At 46.9% G+C, this 15000-nt stretch overlaps 2 protein-coding genes across 6 annotated transcripts in view; one reads left to right on the forward strand and one right to left on the reverse strand.

Annotated features, from left to right (window-relative positions):
- Positions 1–5210, forward strand: part of fmnl3 (formin-like 3) — a 41611-nt gene extending 36401 nt beyond the window's left edge. For 2 of the 5 annotated variants that reach the window (XM_076276923.1, XM_076276928.1), the window contains 3 exons: positions 272–395; positions 1129–1258; positions 2924–5210. In XM_076276923.1, the coding sequence (XP_076133038.1) occupies positions 272–395; positions 1129–1220 (216 nt within the window). In that variant the 3' untranslated portion in view covers positions 1221–1258; positions 2924–5210. Of the gene's footprint in view, positions 1–271; positions 396–1128; positions 1259–1739; positions 1788–2923 lie in introns of all 5 variants that reach the window. The other 3 variants (XM_076276926.1, XM_076276927.1, XM_076276925.1) reach the window with 3 other exon arrangements.
- A 613-nt stretch (positions 5211–5823) lies between these two features.
- The window catches only part of lrp1ab (low density lipoprotein receptor-related protein 1Ab), a 137279-nt gene continuing 128102 nt past the window's right edge, over positions 5824–15000 (reverse strand). The window contains exons 79-89 of the mRNA XM_076276929.1: positions 14644–14763; positions 14292–14468; positions 14020–14157; positions 13639–13806; positions 12503–12664; positions 11587–11758; positions 11286–11387; positions 10522–10583; positions 10017–10110; positions 8469–8613; positions 5824–7997 (exon numbers count right to left, since the gene is read on the reverse strand). Of these exons, the coding sequence (XP_076133044.1) occupies positions 7860–7997; positions 8469–8613; positions 10017–10110; positions 10522–10583; positions 11286–11387; positions 11587–11758; positions 12503–12664; positions 13639–13806; positions 14020–14157; positions 14292–14468; positions 14644–14763 (1478 nt within the window). The 3' untranslated portion in view covers positions 5824–7859. The remainder of the gene's footprint in view (positions 7998–8468; positions 8614–10016; positions 10111–10521; positions 10584–11285; positions 11388–11586; positions 11759–12502; positions 12665–13638; positions 13807–14019; positions 14158–14291; positions 14469–14643; positions 14764–15000) is intronic.

The following is a 15000-nucleotide window of genomic DNA, read 5'->3' on the forward strand; positions in this document are numbered from 1 at the left end:
ACAGCACAATCATGAGCCCACTCAGTTGTATGTTTGCAGCAGTTAGAGTTGTGTCTGTGAGAGAGTGATAGCGGTCACATGACGTCTGTGAGAGAGTGAGAGCGGTCACATGACCTCTGTGAGAGATGACCTCTGTGAGAGAGTGAGAGCGGCCACATGACCTCTGTGAGAGTGAAAGCGGTCACATGACCTCTGTGAGAGAGTGAGAGCGGTCACATGACCTCTGTGAGAGAGTGAGAGCGGCCACCTGACCTCTGTCTCTCTGTCTCAGGCCCAGGTTCAGAAGAAGCGGCAGCAGCAGCACGAGCTGATCGCCGAGCTCCGGCGGCGGCAGGCCAAGGACCACCGGCCCGTCTACGAGGGCAAGGACGGCACCATCGAGGACATCATCACAGGTGGGCCGGCCAGGGCACGTGCTCACGGTGGCGGCGGTGGCGGCGGAGGTGGCACTCGTCCCCCCGCTGGGCCCCGCGTCAGGATCACGGTGGTGGTGGAGAGCTCCAGCCAGCAGCGGTGCACCATGTGTTACGTGCTGAGCAGCCCCCGTGCCGTAGAGCCACAGAGCACCACGCAGTGCCACTCCACAATCGACTGAAAGCCTCGCGGCACAGCACAGTTTAAAACCTCAGGGAACCCAGTTAATGGAAACAGAGCATTTTTTCATAGTTTAAGGTGGTAGTTACCTTCCCAGTCTCAGAGGACCAGAAGAAAGAAGCGTTACGTAGGTCTAATTCTTGTGTGCAGCAGGGAGGATGGCTTCTATCCACATTAATGTTGATGTTTTAATGAACCTCTGTCCTGTACTAGCAGCCATGTCATCTCACGGGTGTGGAGCGGTGTGGTGTGTCTTATATAATAATGATTAACTCTGTAATGAACTGGGACAGTCTGTCTGTGACACTAATGCCAGCTCTGTGGAAAGGTGACGGACAGGGAGAAATGGGGGTATGCCTGCTGCATGGGTACTGGGGTTATATCCAGGTGTGGGAGTGAGTGTGTGTGGAGAGTGTGTGTCTCTGTGTTTGTTTGTGAGGTGTATGTGTGTGTGTGTGTGTGTGTGTGTGTGTGTTTTGAAGGTGTGTGTCGGTTGTGGTTTGTCTCTAACCTTGGCGCCCCTCCTTCCCTCAGTGTTGAAGAGCGTTCCCTTCACCGCGCGCACAGCCAAGCGGGGCTCGCGGTTCTTCTGCGAAACCAACCTCTACGACGAGTCCAACTGCTAGCCCCAAACCCCCACTCACCCACAACCCCTAATGCTAAGGTTGTCTGGTTCTACCTCAGTACCCCCAACCCCCCCCCCCCCCCCTCCCCCTGCATGTCCTTTAAAACTCGCATGACCCTCATCACCACCACCCCCAACTCCACTATGCCCCCACTAACTGAGGTTCTGTCACACAGAGATGAACCAATGTCTGCACTCCTGCCATCCCAGGCACCAAAGACAAGGGCCAGTACCGAACCCCTGAATGAGTCATTTTGGGTTTATGCATAAAAGTCAAAGGAAACCGCATAATTATGCTCTCGCATAATTGCACTGATATTTACACGTATTACACACAATTGCATCAGCACAACTGCGGGCCACGGGCCGGGTCCAAGCATTCCACCAAAATGACTCAAATGGGGTTTGGGCTCACACACAGGCCTGTGTTGTCTTTGTCGGGTTATTTGGTTTGTCCTTCACTAACGTGGTAGCATGCTGTTTTTTCCTCCACCAATAACCTTTTATTCTGCCTTTTCAGCAGACAGGGGATTGCTCTGAGTTAGTTGGGTCTCTTCCTAATACATGGGTAAGGAAGGCAGCTTGGAGCTAGGCCCCGTTGCGCTCCTGTAACTGTCTGCCTTTTGTCGTTACGCCAGCTGCTTCAGCAAAGGGTTCTTCAGCTTCATTCACATATAAGGAAAACAATCTGCATTAGAGGACACAGCAAAGGCTTGGTCTCAATATAGTCCTCTCTTATTTTCAGACCAGTGTGGGATGGGTAGAGTAGAGGCTACATATTCACCCTCAGCTTGAACACAAAGGGATGTTGGAACTATTGAGACCAAGCCTACAGCATAGACGTACTATGACAAAACATTAAATAGGAAGCTTGTGAATGCAACCTGAGATACCCAAATGTGGCTCATTTTATGCAAAACTATGCTATATGCAGTTGTGATAATCCAAAATCAAGAACTGATTTCAGAAATGATAAGGAAAAGGTGCCACGCATTGTCTCTCTCTGTGGAAGGGAGAACAGTTGGCAGGTGACCCCCAGAACATCTCTCTGTGTCACTGATCATGTCTGTTGCATGTGTCTGCATGGATCGCCCTGTGTGTGTTGCTTTTGACAACGTTCTAATCTGTCCGCCATGACATGTCATGTTCAGATGCTAACTGTCACGTCCAGCATGCAATTCCATATGCTAGTCCTCAAACTCCTCAGAGTAGTCAGTGGAGGCCACTGACAAGAGCACTTTTATCTTTATTGGTGTGGCTCAATAACACTAGTGTTTTAGTTGATAGCATAACCTGACGGCCTCCACTCCAATACCTCCTCGGAGTTTGTTGACATTCAAAATGTTTGTAACAGCCTGTGACTACGAAAGACAACCATTTTTAAAACTTGAAGTGGGTTACCTAATATGCTTTGGATAGTTTAGTGCTCACTGTCTCTTATTTCTAATTACAAAAGTTTAGGTCAAAAGTATTGTATCCATAACTCAGTGGTAACCCACGCTACTTAAGTCATATTTATTAGATTGAAAAAACATTGCACCTTTTGTATAGCAAATAGAAATGTTGTCCACTACATTTACATTCAAATGATGACCTGCATTTTACAATAGACAATCATTTGACAGGAGGCCTACAGGCACAGCTAGCTTAACCAGAGTGGTGTGTCCCGTTGGTCTAACACCTCTCTCCGTTGCCCACCCACAGATCTCCGAAGCCAGCCCTTCCTGCGAGCTGACGCGGTGATCCGGAATGGGTGGAAGCGACCCTAAACACCCTGTCCCCCTCCTCCTCGTCCTCCTGCTTACACCCCCACCCCTGGGTGCGCCTCCCTCAACCCCCGTGTCCTCCCCCTCCTGCCCAATGTTGCCTCTCCCTGCAGATTACACTGACTAAAAGAAGACAGAAGCATTGTGACGGGTTTGTTTTTTAAACATGTGGGTGGTGCATTTCTTCATTCATTTATTTATTTATGGGATTAAATTCCTTAATGGACACTGCACTGGAGGCTCTCTCCCCCGTCTGCTACAAAAAAACAGGCTTAGACAAGATGGAGTATACCATAGCTGGGCGACCACCTCTGCTCTACATGCAAACAGAGAAGCACACACTTGGACACACACACACCAAGTGAGAGACACACTCTCACACAAGCTGAAGTGTGTGTTTAGAGTTTGCCAACACAGGAAAGAGGGGTTCTGTGGGAACTGTGTGAATGAAGTCCATTTTGTATCCCGAACGTCCAGAGGAACTGTTGACAAAATGGCCAGAGACAGACAGTGCGTCGACCCTGAAGTGCCTGCCAGCAAAGATCCCATTTCCACTAACATGGATTTCCTCATATTGTGCAATCCAAGCAGGACTGTTTCTGTGTATCGGAGGACAGTAAAGTCAAGGTTCAGAGGCAGAGCAGTGAAACCCCTATCTGAAGTTGCTGTGGGTTGCCAGGAGATTGGTCTCCTCTCTCTCTAAGGGACAGCAGCCTAGCATGGGAATTAATTGGTAATGGCTAAGCTAGTCAAACCAAACCTCTGTTTTGTTACTCAGTTGTCCTTTTATAGAAGTGCCTTGTTATTGTGTCAGTATTATTTCTTAAATATGTTGTTTAAGTCTGGTTACAAATATCTGTTTTTTAAATGTGCTTTGTATAATAACATTGCTTAAAGTGCTGTACATACATATGCAAGTTTTGAAGTTGAGGAGCAGCTTTAATTAGACAGGATGTGCATTCCTACGATGAATTTGAAGTCTTAATTAAGGAGCATAGCTACCTGCCTAACGAGAGAAAGAATCAACTCTCACTCTTATTTTTATCAAGCGTTAGATGGTTTCTTGGTATTTTATGACCCCATTGTTGTCTTCAAGGCAGCGCTGCCTGGAAGGCACTAGGATTAGGCATGGGTCAAGGTTAGGGTTGGGGTTATGTTTAGGATTAGGTGCCTTTAAGTCAGCGGTGGCGGCGCTGCCTGGAAGACGACGTTGGGGGCATAAAACACCATCAAGCCGTTAGATGGGGGACTGCACAAAATGTGAGGAAGACTCCTGCACACGTCCCCTGGGAGATCACCTCCATGAACAGAGCACATTCTCATACCTGAAACTGTGTGCCTTTATTTGCCTACGACAGCCTTGAGCTACTCTGTATCCGGTCCTATACAGACTCCTATACAACAGCGTCTCTTATTCCCCTCAATATGAGGTTAACCCTCCAGAACTCCGCATCGTTCTATAAACAGATAAACAGACTTGAGGTGAGCTAATGAACTGTAGAACTGACTTGTTTGTTTGTTTTCGGTCTCCTTTGACAGTTGAGGATTTACAAAGGGGATTGCATGACTTGTTTTTCACCCATATGATAACTTAGGAGTTGATTACTTTACATGCCCATTTTACAGATATGTACTGTATACAGATATATCTGTACCAAGTTTTGAGTTATATGTCCAGCCTTCCATGGCCAAATGGCTTAGTGAGAGGCTTCGGTGATGCTCTCCAGAGCTACATCTAATGGAGAATCTCTTAGCGGTCACTGTTCTCCCATTAGTTGCCTTCAGTCAGGAAGTGGATGGGAATCAAAGTTAATGTGGGGGGGGGGGGGTTGTTCCACATTTAGGCAAAGTTGAGCCCTCGCTGGAACCAGAGTAAACATCTCCCCTAGTCATTTGAAGCTGAAATTGGGACCTGAAGACAAAGCAATTGTTTAAGTCAAAACAACCATCGACTAAGCAAAATGATTGTGATTGTATTCACAATGAGATTTTGTTTGAAAAGGGATATCACACTACTTGTATTGCCTTAATGTTTTGGACAAACAGAAGTATATGCAACACTACCCTGATGGTGGGGAACTTCTAAACATATATCTTTTTTTTCTTGTAAATTCGTATGAGAATTTGGAAAATCTTTTTTTTTCTCAGAGAAGATTAAATTGAGCCTGATATGTGATGCATGTTATCTTTGAGATGACAATAAAACTCAACCAAACATTACTGTAGCTGCTGTGACTAACTACTCATTTTCTGTCTGAGGTCCATGAATTCCCACTAAGAGTACCAGATAATGCCACTGACTTGCAGTCCCCTCTAGACACACCAATAAGGGACAAAGCACTCATCTTCCTTCAAATATTATTCACTTTAGCCACATGCACAATAAACACTGTGGTCCTGAGTGAGATCCTGTGACATTTAAAACTCAAAGCTGAGCCTAGGAATTAATTTAGTTTTCGTCGCTGTACTGGTCACCCTGTCCTGAGTCACTATCAAGCGCATAGGCCTACTGCAAACATCAGTGCCAGGCTTTAAACATCTGCTGAGATGCAGTTTGATGCCTCCCCACTTTGTGGCCTATGTGTAAACAAAATCTGGGAAATAAATAGATCCTATGTTTGTTTTTACAGCAGGCCCTCTTGCCACAGTCATTCAGTAAACCCGGACAGTTTTTATGATGTCATTTCCTTTGCCACCTTTGCTCTTAAATGCTTCTGAAACACAGAAACCAGGTCTATTTTCTATGTCTTTCTTTATTCTTTGAATTAATAATAAGTCAGTTTGTGATGTTTGTGTAGTTGCTGAAGTATTGTAGTTATAAAATTATGCCACAATAAAAACAATTACATTTTTAATATAGCATATAAAAAGCTCAAATTAAACCAGAAAGATGACCACAGAGACAGATTTAGGTTTTTGTAAAAGTGTCTTATTTTAACCTTTGAGAAAGTAAAATGATTGTACTAATCCATCTGATCAAAAAAAACAAAAACAAAAACAAAAGAATGACCAGAGCAACATCACAGAAATGAGAAGGACAGATTCAGACATGTGAATACTGTTCAAAATGTGTCCAATAAAAGCCAGAGGGATTTACACATACATTTTGTTGATATTGTTTTTTTGTTTTTTTTTCGTGTTACATGCATTAACATATGGAAGTTATGGCTAGTCACATCCATTAGAAGCAGCAGCCCAGTGACAAGCTGTCGGCTGAGCTTGACAATGGATCAGGCAGACGAATGGTGGCGTTAGCAGCAAGGCATAGCATTAATATGTGTGGTAGTGGGAACGCTAATCAAGAGAAAGAGGGCTGTATTTGCACAGGGACGTCAGCATCAAACAGAACGCTTCCTAGGTAGTAGCACTGGCTGACAAAGACAATCACCTATCAACTTCGTACCCAAGTAGAAAACAATAAAATAAACACAGCTTTCATTTTGTTTATTAATGCGACGAGTCCGCTCTCCCTGGGCAGCCCCATACCTCCATGGGTCACACTTACGCATGTAATGGGCAGCCCCATACCTCCATGGGTCACACTTACGCATGTAATGGGAATCCAAGATGGAGTCACAGTTCCTAGGGGACGTGACGAGGGAGAGCTTCCGAAGCCTTAACCTGAACACACATTGAGAGTGCCTGAGAGAGGCAAAAGCTTGACAATCATTTTCCTTTTTTTCCCCGCCTTCTGTCAATCTCAGCAATTCCACGAATACGACTGGGTCGAGTCCCAGTCCATCCCAGCGGTCCCAAAAAACCATTTGACATTCCGAAAACCAAGGCCACAGATAAAACAAACAAACAAATGAACAAACAACCCTGGAATGTTCTCATCTTCCTCCAACAAGCACAATTCATGACCCCATCCATCCACCCACCGGGCTCCCTTTCTGTTCATCCGTTCAAACAAATTCAGACAGTATCCAATAATTTGTTTATCTCTAAAATAACTTTGAAGAGAGTATTAAAGCAAAACAAATACATACTGCTATTTTTATGGATGTTTGAATCCCTAGGTGTATTTTCAAGACACTAGGTTTATATATATATGTAAATATATATATATATATATATATAAATTCATATCTGTGCAAGGAGAAAAAAACAATCATTTTAAACCAAGTTCTCTGAGCTATGGATATGGAAGTAAAGATGCGGACGCACTGCTTCTCATTCATTTTGCCCCCTCCCCCCCTTTCCACTCACACAGTCTCTCTTCCACACACACACACACACACGCACGCACGCACACACATACACTCACTCTCACATCCTACCTCTGCATCTAAACATCCAGCAGCAGTGAAAGTGTGTGGGGGAGTCCGGCAGACTCGGGGATTCCCCATCCCACTCACAGTTGTTCACAACACACTTGGCAATTTTTTTTTTTTAAATGGAACAATGGCTTCTATACAATTCATACAAAAATAAAGTTGAAAAGAAATAAAAAGAAAGTTGTTCCAATGCTGTTGTCGTTCATATGTTATATTTGCACAGAGGTAGTGGCTAAATGAAGGGGACATCGGGAATTGACTGAAGTTAGGTTGAATAGCAAGTTGGTGAGCAAAAACAAAAAGTAAAAAATAAAAAAAGTATAGAAAATGTTCTGTTTTCTTCCTGTTCACGAGAAGAATTTCCTCAAAGAATAAAATATAATACTGCAATCACATACAAAAGTAGTCCTTCATCTCTTTTTTTCCTTTTTCTTTTTTTCCTCCTTTTTTATACATTTTGTACAGTGTTCTCTCATTGTTACTGTGGTTGCTGCTTTTTTTTTCTTTCCTGTTTTGTAAAAGGCATTAGACGGGAGGCGGGGGCGGGTTTAGGAGGTTTTTTCGTCGAGCAGCGCCGTGGCTGTTAGCAATGGACCTCTACGCTAGCGGGTCTCCCATGTCGTCGTCCGTCGTGGAGAGGAGCTCCTTCTTCTCGTCGGTGCTGGCCAGCGAGTTGCGGCTGTTGTGGGCGCCCATGTAGAGCGTGGCGTACACTGGGTTGGTAAAGTTGGTGGGCTGCAGAGAGAGAGAGAGAGAGAGAGAGAGAGAGAGAGAGAGAGAGAGAGAGAGAGAGAGAGAGAGAGAGAAGAGAGAGAAGAGAGAGAGAGAGTCTTAGTGCTTAGTCAGATGCTGTGCAATTTGGAGGCTGAGGTTGAGATGGGGAAGCCTGTTAGACAGGGATCACATTGACCAGCAGCAAGCAGCACATTTCCCATCATTCACTATGGTTCGGAACAGTTGGAGTGACAGTGTTAAGCGCGCGGCAAACTATTTGAGCGTTGAACTTGGTTCAACTTTTAAAACATAACGTGAGCATAGACCTGTAACTTATGAATGAGATAGAACTTCTTGTGTGTGTGTCTGTGTGTGTCTCTGTGTGTGTTTGTGTGTGTGTTTGAGTGTGTGTGTGTTTAAGTGTGTGTTTGTGCGTGTGTGTGTGTGTGTGTGTGTGTGGTTGTGTGTGTGTGTGTGTGTGAGAATGCTTACCTTATCTGGATCCAGTGCAAAGTCAGAATCCAGCAGCTCTCCAGCATCGTCGTCTGGATCCCCCTCATAGATCTTGTAGGCCGGGTTCCCAATCTCTACATTCATGGCCCCGTTGGTCATTCTCTGGTGCTGGAAACCCTTGGCCCTGCGGAAACAAGTATCGCGTGCATACCTCCGGTCAGTCAGCTGTGGGCTCCCCGTCCCCTCCTTACTCTAACCAAAGATTCTAGAACAGAATCTTTGATTCTAACTGCGATGACGAGCTAAGGCATGGCCACAGCACAGGACACACGGTACTGCAGGCCTCAACGCAAACCACACATGCACTCATTTTCTCTCTCCCTCTCAAACACACACACCACACACACACACACGCGCAATCACGAGCACATACACAATCCAGCATAGAACACAAATGTACACAGGATACATTTACAAGCAGTTCCAATGAACGAAAGAGAACCCTTTGCTTCCCATTTCATTGGAACCACCATACAGTACACATCTGCACAATAGAGCTTCCACACAGAAGAGCTCAACACGTCCAGCTGACAAACACCAGCAACAGGTCAGTCACAGGAGATTCTACACACACACACACACACACACACACACACACACACACACACACAGTGTTTTTCAGAGCTAGAATACTACAGCAGGTACACAGGACAACAAGACTGCTACAGCTACACACGCACAAAAACACACACACACAAACACACACACTGATCTCCATCTCTAGCAAAGGGTAGAAGGAGAGGATACAGTATAGACTGGTAACAGGCAGATCTATTTGAATAGATCTCTTGTGTAAAAGTCCTGTGAGGATGGGTCTACTACTGGGCAACACACTTAGAATCCAGCCAGGGAGGGAGAGAGAGAGAGAGAGAGAGAGAGAGAGAGAGAGAGAGAGAGAGAGAGAGAGAGAGAGAGAGAGAGAGAGAGAGAGAGAGGGAGAGAGAGAGAGGGAGAGAGAGAGGAAGAGAGAGAGAGGGAAAGATGAAGACTGGGAGAACAGAGAGAGAGAGAGAGAGAGAGAGGGAAAGATGAAGACTGGGAGAACAGAGAGAGGGAGAGAGAGAGAGAGAGGGAAAGATGAAGACTGGGAGAACAGAGAGAGAGAGAGAGAGGGAGAGAGAGAGAGGAAGAGAGAGAGAGAGAGAGGGACATGAAAAGCCTAAACATAGGACACACACACAGCCATATAGAGAGGAAAAGGAAGGAGAGGAAGAGAGAGGGGGGGGGGGGGAGAGGGGGGGGGGAGAGGGGGATGCATGGGGCCCTGTAGACTGTTAAAGAGGTTACCGCAAGCGTCGGGAGCCTGACTTGCCCGGCCTTAGAGACCTGAGGGATAGGAAAGATGCAGTTAATCACAGCAGAGAGCGCGACAGAGAGAACGATAGTGTGAGAACGAGAGAAATAAGAGAGAAGAACTGGAAGATGGGGCGTTGGGTGAAGATAGGGGCTCCTCTAAAAGAGCGCAAGTGCATGTGGTCGCAGGTACACAAGGGCTAACGCCCCCTGCTGGTGCTGGTGTGTACTCACCCTCGCATTCTCTTCTTGTACCACAAGAGGGCGCCCACCACTAGGAGCGCCAGCAGGAGCAGCAGGAGAACTGGGATGACGACAGAGGCAGTGCCTGCAGGACAAACAGACGGTTGGTCAGCTCATGGGCGGATTATGAACTTTCGGGCCCCTGGGCCCAGATGTATTAAGAGCCCCCCACTTATTGTCGTATATGTGGGAGGGGGGGTTTGTGGGTCCTCCCCCAGAACATTTTTAATTTGTTTGATGTGATTTCATGTATTCTGCTGCATTTTGGGGATGGCCAATACTAAATTCAATCAGATTCATAGTCTACATCCTGATTTGTTGATATTGAGGCAATGATTTCATGCAAAGGCTTGGGCTTCAGGGCCCCTTGACCCCTTGGGCCCCTGGGCCTGTGCCCGGTAGGCCCGTGCAGTAATTCATCCCTGGGTCAGCTCAAGACACCACATCTGGGTACAAGGCTACTGAGGCCACTGGGAGGCCACTCATGGCTACTCACTGGTTGGGCCTTCCACAGGAGACACCGTCAGACAACGGAAGCCACCCCATCCCTCCTGACACCTGAACACAGAGAGACACACAGACACACACAGATCTGAGAGGTCATGACTAAACTAAGTCAAAGGACAGCAGGACTCGCACACTTCAGAAACGATAAGGATTTTCTGATCTAAGAGCACATTCATATGGGGGCGGAGAACATACCGTAATTTCCCAACTATTAGCCGCGGCTTATACATTGATCTTGCAAAATTTCACACACACACACACACACACACACACACACACACACACACACACACACACACACACACACACACACACACACACACACACACACACACACACACACACACACACACACACACACACACACACACACACACACACACACACACACACACACACACACACACACACACTGTATTTACATATTATGGAAGAATAAAGACTGAACGGGGCCCCCTGGTGGCTAATATGACACCAGTATGGCATGGTCTTCAGTAACAGTGTCCAGCCATCAGTGACCCTCTGACCAACATTACTGACTGAAAAAAATACATTTGATTTCACTATTTTGTTGCTGTCTGTGTTCAATTCAATAATTTTCCTGTACTCTCCAGACAAGCATGACAGTCAGAGACATTAACAGACATATGCAAGTGTGCATACAGACACATATGACATTGTTGGTTCTTCCTCTGTAGTGAGACGCTGAGAGGGAGTCTATCTGTAAGTTACCCTTCTCTGCAGTAGTCTTACCTGCACTGGGGAAGCAGTGAGCGTGTGTCCATGGAGCACTGCCCATTTTGGCAGAAATCCGCACAGGTAAAGCAGCTGGGCTGGATGCGCCCATTGGAACAACTGCACGAAGACACACACACACACACACACACAGGCTCAGTTGAAAAACCAAACAATGAAACCAACTGGGCCAACTAAAAGGCTTTGTTCTCATCTCCCTCCCTGTGTGTGTGTTTGGTGTGTGTGTGTGTGTGTGTGTGTGTGTGTGTGTGTGCGTGTGAGTGGCATGTGGTGGTGCCACTGGCGTGAGGCGTGTTACCTGCAGGCCAGCTCTCTGGAGGCCGTCTTGATGCACTGTCCGGTGCCGCAGTACTGGCAGCGGTCCAGCTCACAGCGCGCGCCGTGGTACTGGGGCGGACAGCGGCACTGCCGCGTGCCATTGGCCGACTGCTGGCACGTGCCACCGTTCTCACAGAAGCCATCACATTTACCTGCCATGGATGAACAGAACAGGTCACACACACACACACACACGTCTTCATCTATATAGTAGACCCTTATCCAATGGCATCTACATCTATATAGTAGACCCTTATCCAATGGCATCAATATAGTAGATCCTTATCCAATGGCATCTACTGTATATAGCAGACCCTTATCCAATGGCATCAATATACCGGCAGTAAATCCTTATCCAATGGGATCTATATAGTAGATCCTTATCCAATGGCAAAGCACAGTCTAGGACAGATTTTTCATCCTGGTTGTATCAGCGATAGCGGGGATACGTCACTTCTGTTGATGTTCAAACAAAACAGAGAACTAGCTCGCTACTCCCTCCCCCTCCCTCCCGTGCAATTAAAACGCTCCTAAACGCGCATCTCGTCGGTTATTGGTTAAAACACTTTCTTTTGCCTTTGAGGGGGTGCCAACCCTTGTTGTTTTTGTGTACAGTTCCCGGAGCCTAGGCTGCCTACAGAGACACGTTTTTTTGACGGCCTGCTTATAGGGCAGGCAGCTAGCGGATCGCTTGGAAAGATTAGATGAATGTGATCATTTATCTTTGGGCCTTTTTTGGGCCTAAAATCGCTGATACAACCTTTAAGTCCACTATTGAGATATATATTTGTAACATCCTTGTCTGACTATGTTTGTTTGTTCTTGTTTGTTTGAGCTGACTTGCTAATCCATGGCTTACTGTGTGTCTGCAAAGCACGATGGGAAGAGCCACTTACTGTACTGGCACATGTCTCCCAGGAACTCTGGGGGGCATTTGCAGGTGGGCTGGTTGCCCTGGTTGACGGTGCAGTTGCCCTTGTTCTGGCAGTAGTCCTTACACGTCCGCAGGTTACACGTGGGACCGGTGAAGCCATTCTGGCAGCGGCAGGTAGGTGCACCTGGGGAGGGAGAAGAGGAGAGGGGGAACAGAGGACACAGCAGACAGAGAGAAACGGAGAGAAACAGAGCAGAATTAAACGGATGACAACAGACCTCACGCCTCAGAGCAGAGTTCACCAAACAGCATGGATGAAACAAACACTCTTGCTACTACGGTTACTCTTGCCTGTATAAACAAACAAACACTCTTGCTACTACGGTTACTCTTGCCTGTATAAACAAACAAACACTCTTGCTACTACGGTTACTCTTGCCTGTATAAACAAACAAACACTCTTGCTACTACGGTTACTCTTGCCTGTATAAACAGAACATCTTTGAGGACCGGTGTAGAAAAAAAAACACAAGACAAATCATCAAGGACTGCAGACACCCCAACAATGGTCTGCTTCAGATGCTGCCTTCTGGCAGGCCACACTGCAGCTTCAGAGTCAGGACCAGCAGGCTCAGGACCAGCAGCCTCAGAGCCAGGACCAGCAGGCTCAGGACCAGCAGGCTCAGAGACTCTTCTCAGCACCCAATCAGGCTCTTAAACACCACCTACATTCTTTTAGTGTTTCTAGTTATTTTATTATCTGTTATTATCATTCTCATCTGTTATTAAGCTGCTGTAGGTCAAGAGGGGAGCAACGCCTAAGATTTATGCTCCTTTTTATATGTCAATATAAATTGAGATGCAACAATGAAACTGAATCTGAATTTGAGTCAATCTGAGAAAACTTCAACGAGCCATACATTATTCTATTCCTTGTTTACATGTTGTCATGAACAGTATGGAGTAAGTCCATGAATCTGGTGTCACACTATATTAGGAAATATGTGTTTGTGTTTGTGTGTGTGTGTGTGTGTGTGTGTGTGAGTGTGTGTGTGTGTGTGTGCGTGTGTGTGTGTGTGTGCGTGTGCGAGCGTGTGTGTGCGTGTGTGTGTGTGTGTGTGAGCGTGTGTGTGTGTGTGTGTGTGTGTGAGTACGTACCTGAGGGCGAGGGGGAGCAGGTGCCTTTGTTCTTGCAGTAGTCTCTGCACTGGTTGACCTCGCAGCGCTCTCCACTGTAGCTGGTCTGGCAGCGGCACTTGGGCTGCTTGTGGGGGTTCAGGAAGCAGCTGCCTCCATTCAGGCACTGCAGGCTACACGTCCCTGGGCCTGGAGACGCAACCGGGGGAGAGCAGAGGCAGTGAGGGAGGGCACGACAGAGAGAGAGAGAGAGGACAACAGGGAGCCAGACTCCCAAAAGGAGGAGGAAAACTGAGCAGCATTTAGCATGGGTCTGAGTGGGGCATTTAGCATGGGTCTGAGTGGGGCATTTAGCATGGGTCTGAGTGGGGCATTTAGCATGGGTCTGAGTGGGGCATTTACTTGGTTGTGAGGTTGGCGGAGGGACCTCCACACAGGTGCCGTTGTCCTGGACGTGGTTGTTTGGACAGACGCACACTGGACCGGTGGGGCTGAGCAGACACAGCCACTCACACTTCTTACGGTCGCATGGGTTGGTCACTAAAACACACACACACACACGCACACACACACACAAATAAATATGTGATGCAAATGTGCAAAGACCGGAGAAGACTACAGTTTATGACATTCTAATCATTAACCCCCCCCCACCCACACACACACACGCTTACTCTCAGGCTGTTTGTAGCGATGGTAGAGGACGATGTCAGTTGCGTGGTTGATGCCGGTGGTCAGGTTCTCCATTGAGCCCTTGCCAAACTTATTCACGCGGAAGACATAGTTGTTGATGTACGTCACGCCGTAGATGTGGTCCTCAAACACGTCAATGCTGAACGGATGCAGGAGGTCTGGGAGGGACGACGAGACAACGGAACAGAGGGGTCAATAACACACCCTCAACACCATGCTGTGTTCACACACACAACCCAACAACGGAACAGAGGGGTCAATAACACACCCTCAACACCATGCTTTGTTCACACACACAATCCAACAATCTAGGGCTGGAGGGCTTCACTCAACTGTTTTTGAGGTGAGAGACGGCGACAACGGGGTCAGACCCATCTAGTCGGACACTGCCGATGACTGAGAGCTTGGCATCAGCCCAGTACAGACGCTCATTGAAGTAGTCCACAGCCAGGCCTACAAGTATGGGAGATGAAAAGAGAGGAGGAGTGAGGACAGTAAAGAAGTGAAGACTAAACAGTCTACACATGAGGACGTGGCATCACAAAGGCACATCTGTAAAAGCCTATTCACACCAAGAACGATAACGATAATGATAACTAGAACCATAACGATAAAAGCGTTCGCACTGAACAACGATAAACAAAGTCTCACCTTGTGTTAATGAATGTGACGGTTAAAATTTGATGGGTT

This window comes from Alosa pseudoharengus, unplaced genomic scaffold (assembly GCF_046254945.1).
Source record: "Alosa pseudoharengus isolate Yale_2024_CS ecotype anadromous, Long Island Sound unplaced genomic scaffold, YU_APseudo_1.1 YU_APseudo_1.1_scf_9, whole genome shotgun sequence".
Classification (NCBI taxonomy): Eukaryota; Metazoa; Chordata; class Actinopteri; order Clupeiformes; family Clupeidae; genus Alosa; species Alosa pseudoharengus.